General features: G+C 36.3%; 2 protein-coding genes across 2 annotated transcripts; one reads left to right on the forward strand and one right to left on the reverse strand.

Moving 5' to 3' along the window:
- Nucleotides 1–510: 510 nt before the first annotated feature.
- LOC103995362 (BI1-like protein) lies at nt 511–3,992 on the forward strand. Its single transcript, XM_009415931.3, has 4 exons — nt 511–828; nt 1,861–1,974; nt 2,074–2,231; nt 3,568–3,992. Exons 1-4 carry the CDS (start codon nt 573–575, stop codon nt 3,778–3,780), a joined length of 741 nt encoding a protein of 246 aa, XP_009414206.2. The 5' UTR covers nt 511–572; the 3' UTR covers nt 3,781–3,992.
- A 1,109-nt stretch (nt 3,993–5,101) lies between these two features.
- Nucleotides 5,102–9,494, reverse strand: LOC135586610 (sugar transporter ERD6-like 16). Its single transcript, XM_065121924.1, has 18 exons — nt 9,191–9,494; nt 8,908–8,970; nt 8,537–8,626; nt 8,387–8,446; nt 8,234–8,299; nt 7,992–8,057; nt 7,823–7,898; nt 7,651–7,715; nt 7,471–7,563; nt 7,310–7,390; nt 7,131–7,215; nt 6,992–7,038; nt 6,853–6,915; nt 6,708–6,767; nt 6,571–6,624; nt 6,272–6,331; nt 6,043–6,157; nt 5,102–5,288 (listed from the first exon to the last, which is right to left on the reverse strand). Exons 1-18 carry the CDS (start codon nt 9,368–9,370, stop codon nt 5,167–5,169), a joined length of 1,446 nt encoding a protein of 481 aa, XP_064977996.1. The 5' UTR covers nt 9,371–9,494; the 3' UTR covers nt 5,102–5,166.
- Nucleotides 9,495–14,072: the final 4,578 nt, after the last annotated feature.

Consider the following 14,072-nt stretch of genomic DNA (forward strand, 5'->3'; position numbering starts at 1 on the left):
GAAGTTATTAGAAAAAATAAGAAAAAATATTTTTATTCATAAATAATTATATTTAGTGATACGAGAATAAATAGATGAAGACTTAAAAAATAATATAAATTATAAATAAAAGATTAAATATTTTAAATTTAATTAAATATATATTTTTTAAAAAATCTTAATAACATAAAAGATTCATAGTTAAAATTTTTGATTTTATTATTATTATTATTATTATAGTTTGTATTGAGTTTTTTTATAGATGCGTCAAAAACACTTTAAGTAGTATAATTATGGATTTGTTCACGATTCAATGCAAATGACGAGAGTTTTTTATTTATCTTATCACGAAAAATTTGGAATAAAAAAAAATAAGACAATAATAAAAAAAGGTTTTTTTTCCCAGAATTTTACCCTTATGTGCATTTACTGAAAAGAAAACGTCGAACATTTCGAGATCAACTAATCGTGTCCGTTCATCCATTCGTAACATTTCTTCTCTCACCGTACATAAATGAGGAGCTCGCTTCGCCGCCCCGTTCATTATTCCTTGTTGGACCATCGGAGACGAGGACAGGAGAGCATCGAAGAGAATGTTCGGATACGATCGGGTGGAGAAGGGCGTCGCCCCCGGCCTCGACATCGAGGCCGGGACGCTCTACCCGGGGCTCTCGCTCGGCGAGAACGACCTCCGGTGGGGGTTCATCCGCAAGGTCTACGGCATCCTCGCCGTCCAGGTGCTGCTCACCACCGCCGTCTCCGCCGCAACAGTCTTCTACCGTCCCGTAAACGCGGCCCTCGCCTCCAGCCCTGGCCTCGCACTGGTCCTCGCCCTCCTTCCCCTCTTCTGTGCGACCCCGATCGTACCTCCCCTTTTTACCCTTTCCTTTTTACTTGATTTGTAGATCTGAGATCCGTGATGTTGGTTCGCCCGATTTTGGTCGATTTTAATTTCCTGGTTGTTGGGGTTTGCTTGATGATGAATCTCTTTTCGTGTTTCTTCGATTCGATTAATTCTTCTCTTCGTTTCTGGTAATTCAGCATGGAAAAAATCAAGGTTTTGCAAATGATATCAAGAATCCGATTAGATCTAACCGCTGAGGCTTGCTAAAATCGGCATTCTTAGCTCTTATCATTTTCCTTCATTAGGCCACCGGTGTATTGCGAATGGATAAAAGATGGTGCTAAGATAATGTGGAGATACATGTTCACTTTAGCTTGTTATGGGATAAGCTGATGACAATCTAGTAATGAATATGTGCAAGCAAGTTTGATTTTTTTTTTTTATTGTCATATAAGTAGAAGCATGCATGGTATGTAAAATATACAGGCACAAAAACCAATTAGGGATGCTTAATTGTGTCTTCATTAGCTGTTTGCATAGGATGAGAATTTGCAGGTCCGTATGTATGTGTATAGATGTATGTACATGCATAAATCCATATATATGATTATACATATATACATATTTGCAGATTCCCTCGTACAAAAAACATGTGTGTATACGTGTGTCTGCCTGTGTAGAACTTGAACCCACAACAGGAATCAAATTAGATTCTACTAGAGTTCCCTTTCTCCTTTTCTAAGTCTCCTAATACTTTTCAAGTTGCATCATTAGGTAATTATTATGCCCAAACTACTTTTTATTTTTTAATGCCCTCTTTTAATGCACACTTCAGAACCAAGTGTAGAATTTGGACCTGATGTTCGGTGATCATGTTTTTGTTATGAATTTAGTTCAACTTTCTGTCTATTCTGAAAGGAAACTCTTTCATATGAGTATGTCTTTTTTAGCTTTTCCAAAGAAATATATTTTGAGTATAAATATTTTGTTCTTTTAAAATGTCAAACATCACTTACTGACCTAATTTTGTATCACAGTGTTGTTCCCATTGTACCGTTATCAACAAAAGCATCCACTAAACTTTTTGTTCCTTGGACTGTTCACTGTGTGCCTAAGCTTAAGTGTTGGTGTGGCCTGTGCAAATACCCAAGGTAATACTATTAGATTAACCATATTCTGTAGTTCACATTCATTTTCTTGTCAATAGTACGCTGTTTTCATAAACTCTTGTTGCTTCCATTACTCTGCAGGAAGGATTGTTTTGGAAGCATTGATTTTAACTTCTGCTGTTGTGTTGTCGTTGACTGGATATACTTTCTGGGCTTCAAGAAAGGGCAAGGACTTTAGTTACCTTGGACCAATTCTATTTGCCGCTCTCACTGTGCTTCTCTTGACAACTTTCATCCAGGTATGTTAATTACCTCGGAGGCTTATTCACTAAGGCATTCATTTTTTAGATGAATGTAGTTGTTTGTTGTTCTCTAGTATATATAGGAAAGTATCATTCAATGCTAGTGACAATCATACTTGCCTTTGAGAGACTGTCTACTTTAAGGCAATGCACAATTACATATTACTAAAGTGAGCCTAAAATGATCCTGTCTACCAAAGATCACTAGGATCAATAACTGTTCTTGATCTTGGGTAGTCCCAATGCTAGCTGTTGACATCATTGGCAAAGGATAATGAATTTCGGAGGACTGGTTTTGCCTGTTGTGTGGTATTGTCCACATGGTGGTGGTGGTGATGATGTCCAAAGAATACATAGGGTGGTGCTTATATTATTGATATATGTGCTGTTGAAGACACCTGCAGGTGAGATTACATGCCTATCAATGAGGAGATGTGACCTATGGAAATTGGATTGACATAACAATGGATTGGTAGTACCATGAGGCATAGGGATAGAGCAGTGAATGTCATTAAGATGATATCTATGAAATTGTAGTTCTTAAAAGGCATACAATCTCAATATCAAATGAGTCACACTTGAAGTTTAAAAAGATAAGCATATAATAGAAGCTTTTTATTTTGTCAAGGAGCCTGAATGAGGGCAGTTATTCCGCATGTTGTAATTAAGATCATATGATATTGCATATCAGCATATCCTATTTGCTAGATCTATAATACAGTAAATCGAGAATTGAAATTTTTGTGTATCTCCCCAATTCAGTTTTTAGCTGGCATGGAAAATTGTCATGCTGATGTAGGGGTTCCAGTGGTAGTCAGCAAAACAACATCAAATCTGCAAAAAAGGTGATAAGCTGTGTAGATAAGTAAAATACCGTGTCTTGGCCTTCCCTTTGTCAGGTTGATGCAGGACCTGCTTTATCTTTTCCCCTCTGACCCCCTCCAATGATCAGACGCAGCAATGCCAGCACTCTCCTGAGCATGAGAAAAACTCCTGTGGTGAATGATATGTTTAATAGATTGGTGAATGATATGTTTAATAGAAAAAAGAAAGAAAAGCTAGATCTATGTTCTTTAAAATCTAAAGGTTGGATACTGTTCTGAAGCATTCTAACCATGAAGATTGAAAATTGGTCTGATATGGGCTTATGCCACTTGGAAGCCAGTGGACCAAGTTGATCTTGGAAATAGGCCAGCACAGAATTGGTCAATATTTTGAGACTTTAAACCATGCATTAGTGTTTTCCAACAAGCAGAAAAATGAATTAAGACTTACTCTAATTTTTTTATTATTTTTTCATTAACGATGTGCTGGTGCATGACTGAAACTGCAGATATTCTTCCCCCTTGGACCAACATCGGTTGCAATATTTGGCGGGCTTGGGGCTCTTGTTTTCTCTGCTTTCATCGTGTATGATACAGACCAATTGATCAAGCGCTACACTTACGACGAGTACATCTGGGCATCAGTTGTCCTGTACCTTGACATACTCAACCTGTTCCTTTCTATCATGAACATGCTTAGGGGCATGCAATCAGATGGTTAGGATGAAGGCAAATGGTTTTGCTACTTATGTGTGTGATTAAAAGTATCTATCATATCGGTGGGGAAATCATACTGTATATGTTTAATACTACTGTAATATCATTAAATGTATGAAACTCATGCAATCATGCCTGGTTAGTGATTGTTCTACTGGTGTATTACTACAGTGTGTACTTGATGAAAGGATTAAGCAATTTGTCATCTTGTGCTTTATTTTGTGCAGCCATTTCCTTATAGTTAATAATTTTGATGCCTCTTTTAATTATGATTTATGAACACTCTTATCAAGTTGTGAATCTGGTGATGCACAGTTGGGATCAGACTGAACTCTTTGAAAGTTTTAATTGCGAGGGGTGTGGATTCTTTGACCCATTCATCTGCCCTAATCTTATTGAGAAAAGTGAGAATATAGCTATGCAATTTGATTAATTAGTATTTGAATCAATGATGGGTCAATTTAGTTTTATGGTATGTTTCATCGTAAATTGTATATTATGTGGTCATCTCATAAGAGAGACATTCATGGAATTCCCATTTGTAAATAGAAAAGTAGTTCAAGTGTCATAGAATTAAACTAAAAGATATAGTAGCATTTAAAAGTTTGGTCTCATGTCCAACCAAAATCTTTTCGTGATCAACAAAGATAAATATTCAAAGTAAAATGGAATCACTGATTCAAAATGTTTAAACTCAATTAGTAATAAATATTCATCTGGTCATAAAAAGCAAACCAAGTCTTGTTCTACAATTGATGCGGGATAAAAATCACGGAACTATGATGTCATATTGTATATTTATATTTAAAAATCTATATAATAGAAGATCAAACAAAACTAGTTATTTATGTAACACAAAAAGGATTTCATATCCAAATGCATTTATTATAAATTACTATATGTTAATAATCCTTTACAATATTTATTCGTAAATTTAATTACTTGAGTATAATTATAGATTGATGCATCTCATAAGCTATGTAGGTTAAATATTGTCTTTGTAGTAGTAGTTATACCCATCTATGATATAATTAATCAATTTATTAGCTTAGAAGTTAAATTATAATTCATTAAATTAATGAAAAAAATATTATTGTATTCCTCCAGGCAACATATGTGGCATCATCATTGTTGATGAGGATCATTTTGGAGCATGCAACATGAGGAAGATAATATGACATGCTGCTTCATCTTTGTTTTCATTTATATTTCTCCTCAATTTCTTCTGTCATTCCATACCATGATTTGTAATTTTTAGTGCCGAACATAATGTGATAATAGTTTTAGAAGAAGAAAATAGCGATAAATGGAATGTGATTTGCTCTTTTATTGCAATTGAGATGTTTACAAAAAACTCATGTTTCACATTCACCCATCCTTTTTCTCTTAGTTTACTTGGAGGAGGTGAGTGACTCTTGGATCTCTTCCAATGAACGACCTTTTGTTTCAGGTACAACCTTTGCCACAAACAGAAGAGTTGCTGCACCTGCTGCTGAAAAGAGGAAGAAGGTACCTGCAGATATGGTGAAGAAGATAAGAGCAGATGATCATATAACTGAAATATATACGACAACAACAACAAGCAGCAGCAGCATAAGGTCAATTTTTGTCTTAATTCTTTTTTTATCAATATCATTTCATAAAAAAACTTAAGCCTTTGAGCGTATCGACAATGTTATAAAATTTAAGATGGAATCAGAGTCAAGTGTTTAGTATTTAAATCTTGTAATCTTGTACATACCAATCTTTAAAAATAAAAAACATATGTCTCTCACATGTAGGTGGCAAACTAGCACATACTGAATTAGTGGACTTTGAATTGATTCGGGCATGCATTTTTTTTTCCATCTCAAGATTTTAATTAATGTTGTTACATTTATGAGTTTAAACTAGTAGAAGAGATATGATCTGATTTATATTCTTAACATTTTTCCAAATATTTGTTCTTCCACAGTACAGACTTTCCTCTTTGATCTGATGTTGCTAGAACGAAGAGCTGTTATATTATCTTTTCAAGTAGCTTCTAGCAAAATGCAAATCTGCCTATGTGGAATTCTTTTAGTACTACAATTACTGCAACACGGAAAAAAGAGACTCAACTTTGAAGTTAGAAGATCTCCATCAAAAGATTTAAGTCTTGTTTAGCTTACACCTTTTACGTCTCTTTCTTTCATAGTTTTTAGTTTTATTGGATTGCGCCAATACATGGTCTTGAAATAATATGAGCACCAGTGATGCAGTACATGATGTAGGAGTTGACCCCTTACCTGCAGAACTCCAGCTCATGAGAAAGTTGAAGGCATAAGAGACCGCCCAAGATCCAAACCAGCTGACTAAAGTTACTAGGCTTCCTCCAACTCCTTTTATATTTAAGGGGAATATCTGTACCAAACATACAAGTTGAGGCAATCTAAGATTTTTAATCACTTCCTTATGATTAAGGAAAAATTAACACAAGATTTTTAATAAAGATTGTTTTTATTTCAGTTTTCTTACCTCAGACATCATAACCCAAGGAACAGCACCCATTCCAATTGAATATGATCCCAAATACACCTAGATATTAAGAAAGAATGAAGTGAGCCATACTCGGTAATGCAATCAGATACAGCATGTAAAAGCTTGTAAACATTGGTAAGAAACTTTTACTTAGCAATTCAAATTTTTAGTTTTATGTTTTCATTAGTTCTAGCCATTTTAGTACAGATTTTACGACGACGGATGATTATTACTGCATTATGATTTAAGATGGGTCATGAAATGAGAACATCCTAAAACTTAATGTTCTTGCTCACCAATATGCCAGAGAGAGCCAGTGTGGGAACCCAATCCATGTATATTCCCTGTCCCTGTTTCAATAGTTGAGTTTAAATTCAAACTTTACTGAATTCATCAACTTCACTGTAAGTACTACAGAAAGATTCAGACTTGCCTTCAGGTAGAATGATATCCCTGTGATAAAGCAACCAACGGAAGACCCTGATGCAGAAACCTGCATTGCAAAAGAATTCTCTCTCTGGTTCACTTCATTGAAACTGGTTAGAAGAGCAAATAATTTTCTATTTCATTGTGTCTACCATGAGCAGAGGTATTCTCCCACTCCTGTCCATCAAAATAGCACCCACTATTGTGATGGGCACCTGCACATAAGAATCTTGTTATTAGCAGCAAATTTAGTAGAATGTGGATGATCAAGTATACTTCAAGAATTGAGACCTGAATGCATCCCATCAGTATGGTCCCAAGGTTGCCTGAAGAGAATCCTGCAGTCACAACATGAATGATAGGCATGAAACTTCCCACTTGTAGTTGACAAGATGCATGAAACCTTATGTTTCTTGAGGTAGTAGTCCACCTGCAGATACAAAGATCTGGCTTGCATAAAATCCAACTCCATTGATGCCTCCAGTTTGTTGAAACACCATTAGACCAACACTCACCTGTAAATTTCAATGTGATTCATCGATACATGCTGATAAAATTATGCCTCTTGCGAAGATTCATGCGGTTGATGAAATTTAGAAATTTGCTTACAATCACTGATCGAATATATCTGCTCTGAAACAGGTCTTGAAACCCAGCTCTTGGAAGGGTCTGAAGGTTTTCAATGCATTCCTGCAAAAGCAAGTTTGATTTACTGCAACTTTGATGCTTTATAATACTGAACACTATGCAATCATGGTTACTGCACATACTTGAATTTCTGCTGTTTCTTGAGTGATATCAGCATCTTTTCCTCGAAGCTTTTGCAATGCAGATATGGACTCTTTCTGGTGTTCCACCTTTGCCTGCAATTTTGTTCGATGTCAATTAAGGCAGATCGCCATTTGACCTGTATCTTAGTTATATGATATTGTGTTAGGTGGAACAAAAACCAGCCATCTTGGAGACTCTGGAATGAAAACAAGGCCCAGAAGTAGAACAAGGCATGGAAGAACCCCTGCATAAAGATAAGTCAGCATCTTCATTTCTATTTCCTTCATAACTTTTGTAGCTTATGTGTTGTAGTGAGTATAAGGTAAGCATGCTAAGACACGGCATAATTACCTACTAACACCAATGCGTGCCAGGAAACAAGAGTGCCAATTATAAATGCAACCGAGTTACCGCCAACTAGCAGCAGCTGTGAAGAAGTGCAGCGTAAGTAATTAGATATGGATGAGGTCTTAAATTTCTGCTTTCAGCAAAAAACATGGATAGAAATTTGATACTTTACCTGGTTCAGGGATGTGAGTCCACCTCTTAGATTCTTTGGTGCTATTTCAGCAATGAACACAGGTACCTGTCACAGTAGATGATCTCATTGTAAGAACCTTAAATTATTCTAAACTACAAAGAATCTTCTCAGTTGCTGACCATCCAAAAGCAATTTCTTGTAATTGTATGATGAACAAATCCTTCTCCTTTATTAATGTTCATCAAGCAGACTAAACATATAGCAATTTGCTGTGTTCATACCACATAGGAAAGTACTCCAATCCCATAGCCTGTGAACAGCCTTCCAAGACACAGCAAGAAGGTATCCTTTGAAATGAACCAACACTTTGATTAGCTTATGAAGTTGCTTGCAAGCAAATTAATAAAGAAAGCTGCTAGTTTGGTAGCAACAACCTTGGCAAAGTAAATGGCTAGCCATCCAATAATGCAGACAACAGCAGATATTCTCATGGCCTGCATCATACAAAAAAGAAAAAGAATCAATAAACTGTATACATAATTAAATCTTGAAATTTGATGTATAAGAAAAATCTTGCTTATTACTCCTTTGCGACCGATATAATCTGAAAGATGCCCGCTTGTGACTGCGCCAACCATCCCCCCAGTGGTTAATATGGAAGCGAAGATCGAGTACTGAAAAATTGATAGAGAAAGCATGCATAAAAAATTATGATATAAATCTACTTCGAGTAATCATGATGTACTCAAGGTATTGTCATTAAAGCTTAACCACAGAGACATCAACATTTCCATGATGATGTGATGAGCTGACAGTAATGTGAGAAATCCTTCCTTTTCTGCTTTTGAGTTATTCTTTTTTCTCATGCAACATTTTTAATGATCAGTATGTTTTGAAGTGTCATAGCTAAACACATGATATGACATTATGTCAACAGTGAGGCTTCAGAAGTAACCTGAGATAGAGAGAGGCCAATGTCCTTTGTAATCCCTGCCTGAGTTGGTGCAGAGTAGCCAATCTACAAGATACATCTTATAGTGTTAATTGAACTCAAGCTAACTTTTCAGAATTGTTTATAGTCATTACAAATTGTTGAGTGCATCAGTAAATTTCTTTGGTTTGAGTCTTCCTCATTCAGACTGTGAACCACTCTTGCTTAGATGGCCATATCAGAGTCTGTTTTGGCCTTTTATGGCACCCACAAATTTGGAGCTTGTGCAGAGTAAAGAGAAGCTTACACATGAGCCAAACTCAAAGGAGCCACAGACTGCAACCCCAGTGCTGAGCAGAACCATCCACAAGGATCCCTGGCCATCTGATGAAGACTCTTCTGCTTTGGCCAACTCCCGTTGTTGAATGAGAGGCTTCCTCACCTCACTCTCATGGGTGACATGAATGCCATTCTCCGCATCCTCCATAATGGCCACTGCAACCCTCTCTCTAACTTGTCTGTCGTTTTTAACACTGTTTGCAGAAGAAATAAAGAAGAGGTGGATGTCAACAATAAGGCAGTGAGTGAAGAATCCTACTATCTAGACAACATGCAGTGTATTGAAAGAGAAGACAGCATGTCTTCCTTGGGTGCTATATATATGCTGAGGTTGGGGAGATCAATGGATGAGCTCCAAAAGTCATGTGAGTCAGTAGCTGTCACTGTGGACTGGCCAACTCAAGGATCTTCTCAAGGTGGCAATTTTGGGACATGACAGAGGAACCCATTGTTGCAGAGCTGTCCAGGATTGCCAAAACCCAAATACTCATTGACCTTGCAAGAAAATTACACTGGATATTAATCTTAAAAACCTGGATCTTGACTGGGATAAAGGATTTTTGTTGGGCCAGGCAGATAAGTTTCTTTCCTTCATGATCTCAATGGTTTCAAAGCTTTGTTTCCTACTTGGAACAGCACCAAATGGAGAGGTCCAACCAAGATGATGGACTACTGAATCAATCATGGATCCAAATCTGCTGGATCTGATGATGCTTGTTGATTGGGTATCAATTTCTTGGCAGTTTCAGTCAAGAGTTTTGGATTAAAATATTTTGTAACAAGTGTTCTATCGTTTGCTGTCTCACCATTTAAGATAGTTTCCACGTGAAGCATGCCCATATTTCAGTTAAAAACATTTCAAGATGCCTTGAGATAGCATCATGAAGTTATAGAATGAACAATTAATTATGTGTCACATGAGGTTTTTTTTTTCTGTGCATGCAGCAGTTTTGGCAGTACATTATTTAGATAATGAGCTTAATCTGCCAGATTAACATAATAACAATGATGGCTACTAGCCTCCAAAATGGACCATTTGGAAGGACATCATGTCAACTTGCTTGGTTATTTACCATTCTTATATTTTTGACATTTATTCTTCATCTCTATTTATATCTCGACACGATAATAATTTCTATTTAATATTGAAATTTTGTCTCTGTCATTTATCTCCGATAATCATTTGTCATAATCTAATTATATTTAAAGTTTTTTTTTATTTTTAATCGAATTTTTGTTTTTTGTTCCATCTATTTCTTTTTAATGAAAAATGAGAGCATGATTTAGTCAATACAACACAATTAATTAGAAGAACAATGAAGAAAAATAAAAGATTCAGATATTCATATTCTGTTGTGAACCTATTTGTAATAGATTTAGGAATAGTGTGTAGAATTATGAATGAAGATAATGCGAGTGATGATTGATAATTAGCCCAAAATGCAGGAACCAACACATGAAAAATTTAATCTAAATTATAGCTAAGATTTTTGAGAAAGGATAAATGTGGTGAATTTACTTCAAACACTTTCAATAAATTTGACACCATTGCTATGTTGACAGCCATGTTGAAGCATTTCTCTAATCCTTCTGGGCTTTAGACAAGAATTCATTTAATTAGATATCTGTTTATTGAAGCATTCATTTAAAAAGATATCTGTTTATGTGGCAAATGTGGCTTTCTCTGTAACATGCAGATATGAATTAAGGAAGATGTTTTGATCTAGAAATAGATGCCTTCATCCACATTAGAGATGTCTGTCTGAGAGATATAAACTATGGAGGCTACACAAAGAATGGTTTTGTGATATGCCCAAACCTGCACATGAGAAAATTGGAATCAGATCTATCATGAAAGTAAATAAAAGAACACAATATCATGCCATTTTATTTCCTCAAAATCTACATCATTTTTCTTCTGAATTGATAATTTAGTAACATAAGCAGATACCAATCCTGAACTTAGTTCTTTAGTTGGGAAAAATTCACCAATTAAGCTGATGTTTGGTATTTGATCTGAAATTATTTTCTCAATGGATGAGAAGGACTCATTTTCACTGTTTCTTTTTAATGATTGCTCTCCTTTTTTAGCATATATGCTTGATGTTTGAGAAGTCTAGTTTTCTATCAACACCACTTGATGTAGTTTCAAGCTTTCTCAAAACAAAAGGGCAGAAAAGTAGTAAAAATAAGAGTAATAATTGAGATCATATCTGTGATGTAATTTTCATGGACAGACATACTTTTTATACCCTTTTTTTCACTCTATACATCATGCTAGCTTCTTTTGTATGAGAACAAGCATTTGGTAAGGATTAGAGAGAGTTGAAAGGGAAGTAGATAACAAATCTAGCATCATTAGATTCCTATCATCTTACTAAAATCAACTGATTCCTGCTGTGAATTTTAAGTTCTATATAATTTGATCAAATGAATATTTAGTGGTTGTCAATTTGGTTCAACACTATCACGATTGGGTTTGATATGATACGATAATTTATTTGTTAATTTATTGAGTCTGAATAATCGATCCAGAATATAAATCCAAGTTAACAATAATACGTTTGTTATAAGTCAATGTAAATCCTAACTCACTTTCGATATAGGACTAAGTTAGGGTATTTGAGTGCAATCAAACTCGACATCTTCTCTTTTGCTTCTTAAATATATTCTTTTAAATAAAAACTTCGACTCATGTTAGGTAGACTAATTCGTATTTGGTTTAGGGCATTCGATCCGGAATTCCCTTGTTAGAGATTAAATCAAATTATAAAAATATACTATAATCATCAAATATTCTTCCAATCTCCTAAATTAAAAAAAAAATCTATAATTAGGGTTCTATCTTATTTGGATCAACTCATTTCCTTCCTTAATTGTGCAGGAAATTAGGTATGAAATTAGTTAATTCAAAAATATATAATCTTTTATTTCCTTTAGAAGAACACTCCCTCTCCTTGATCTTCATCTGTTGGGAGGGAACAAGGAGGAGGATCATTGAGAGCTATAGGTCCTCTATTTTTCTTTTAGTTGAAATTTTTTATTTTACTAATTTAAATTTAATGTTACAATATACAATTTGCTGAGCCAATGAGTCTTTGGGCTGAAATATATAGCACACTACCCCTAACCTGAATTGACTCCTTATCATCCCTCTATGATGATTTAAAAGGCTGACTTGAGGCCAATTCGACCATAGCAGAGCCAAAGCTGATAGGAACTTATTTGAGGTTTTATTAGAATTCATCATAAACACTTATGTATGATGTGTTTCCGAGTACATGATAATTTAATATTAAGTGCCCTCCTTCTTATGCCAATCTAATAAGGGACCTTTGAAGGTAAGGGAGAGGACGATCGGTGCGGCTCGTAGATTCACGAGGAATTTTCTATTTGAAAACTTGACGTACTCGTATGATTTTATTCTTTCAAAATATGTGAACTCCAAAAAAACATCTTTAAGGATAAGGGAGACACGACGGACTTATGAGCTCTTGGTTTTCATATTCGTCAGTCAACCAACGTGAGACTAAATGACCTTAGCAATAAGAAAATTTGAAAAGTAATGCCTTCTGTTGCAAGTTTGGAATCACAATTGCAAGCATAATCTCTTCGAGAAGTCTGATAGAAGGAAGGAAGAGACATAATAATTTGCCAACGAAGACGACGACGCCTCACTCTCCACACTGTCCTGCCTTCTGTTGCTGTCTTGCTTGACTCCATCCATCTGTGAGAAGATTCAGATGACAATGATGTTTGTGTGTGCCTTAACACGACAGGATTCTTTTGGCCACTGCATTCTTCCACACACAGTCTCCTCATCTGTCCACATCGATGCACGAAGAATGCATCCTGCAAAAGCCATTGAGCTGCCAGAAGTGCATCAACTGTTGTGTAAGAGTGGAAGGAAACGTGTAGGTTTCATCCATTCATATTTCACTCTCACCTCTCGGCATCGCTGCCTTGAGTAGCACAAGCGTATCACCTTGCATTCTATTATCTATACTTGTTTTCGATCTTTAGAAGGACACTAAATAATCGGTCATCCATCGGAGTGGCTATCGACGTAGATTCGTCTGACAAAGAGGAGAAGAAATGGAAGGGGAAAGAGAGACAGCGATGGAGACCTCACGCTGCCCCGGTGCTGCAATCAGGCTTTTGTGTTGCCGTCATCTGCCACAATCGAGTTCTTTCGAGGCTTTTGTGTTGTCGTCCTGCCGATCTCCGCCGTGTAGTAATTTTCCTGCGCGTTACGTGAGCCAAAGGAGACAGAAGGAGAGCGGTGAGAGGTTCGGTGGCCGTCCTGCTTGCAGATTCTGTGTAATGATTTGTACTGCTACTGTACATAAACTTCATCTGCTTTCCTCTCGTCACTTGAGATGCCAGCCAACACACTCAATCCTGACCCTTCTCTCCCGTATCACGCCGAGCTTCTTATACTGTAAAAGAACACTACTCCGCTTTGGACAGAGCCCTTCGGAATACTTTGCATGAGTCCCTCACAACTCTTCTTGAAATCCCAAAAGGAAACGAACAGCAGTAATCTGAAGCAGAATTGTAGAACGCAAAAGTAAAAGAAGAAAAAGAGTGTTTCAGAATATTTGTATGATTGCTACTGTAAGGGTCCAATAGATGATCGATGCATGGGTGGGTGTGAAAGGGCTGCTGAAGACCGAAGAAGAATTGTAGATTGGGCACCGAGCTGCGGGCCACCAACATGAATGAATGAACGGAGAAAGAACTGATGCAGAGCACTGAGCCAAAGGTAGTGGAGGAGGCAGTGGCAGTGGCAGTGGCACTTGTAGCACACATGTTCTCTCTCTCTCTCTCTCTCTCTCTCTCTCTCTCTC

Source organism: Musa acuminata, chromosome BXJ2-8 (genome assembly GCF_036884655.1).
Source record: "Musa acuminata AAA Group cultivar baxijiao chromosome BXJ2-8, Cavendish_Baxijiao_AAA, whole genome shotgun sequence".
Taxonomy (NCBI): domain Eukaryota; kingdom Viridiplantae; phylum Streptophyta; class Magnoliopsida; order Zingiberales; family Musaceae; genus Musa; species Musa acuminata.

What these genes read in the sequence shown, in the direction of transcription:
- LOC135586610 (XM_065121924.1), bottom strand. Translation starts at nt 9,370, where the DNA reads ATGGAGGATGCGGAGAATGGCATTCATGTCACCCATGAGAGTGAGGTG. An exon ending in GCACGCATTGGTGTTAGTAG is followed by an intron (nt 7,716 to 7,822) that starts GTAATTATGCCG and finishes ATCTTTATGCAG; the next exon opens with GGGTTCTTCCATGCCTTGTT. An exon ending in GGATATCATTCTACCTGAAG is followed by an intron (nt 6,625 to 6,707) that starts GCAAGTCTGAAT and finishes CTATTGAAACAG; the next exon opens with GGACAGGGAATATACATGGA.
- LOC103995362 (XM_009415931.3), top strand. Translation starts at nt 573, where the DNA reads ATGTTCGGATACGATCGGGTGGAGAAGGGCGTCGCCCCCGGCCTCGAC. An exon ending in GGCCTGTGCAAATACCCAAG is followed by an intron (nt 1,975 to 2,073) that starts GTAATACTATTA and finishes ATTACTCTGCAG; the next exon opens with GAAGGATTGTTTTGGAAGCA. An exon ending in TCTTGACAACTTTCATCCAG is followed by an intron (nt 2,232 to 3,567) that starts GTATGTTAATTA and finishes CTGAAACTGCAG; the next exon opens with ATATTCTTCCCCCTTGGACC.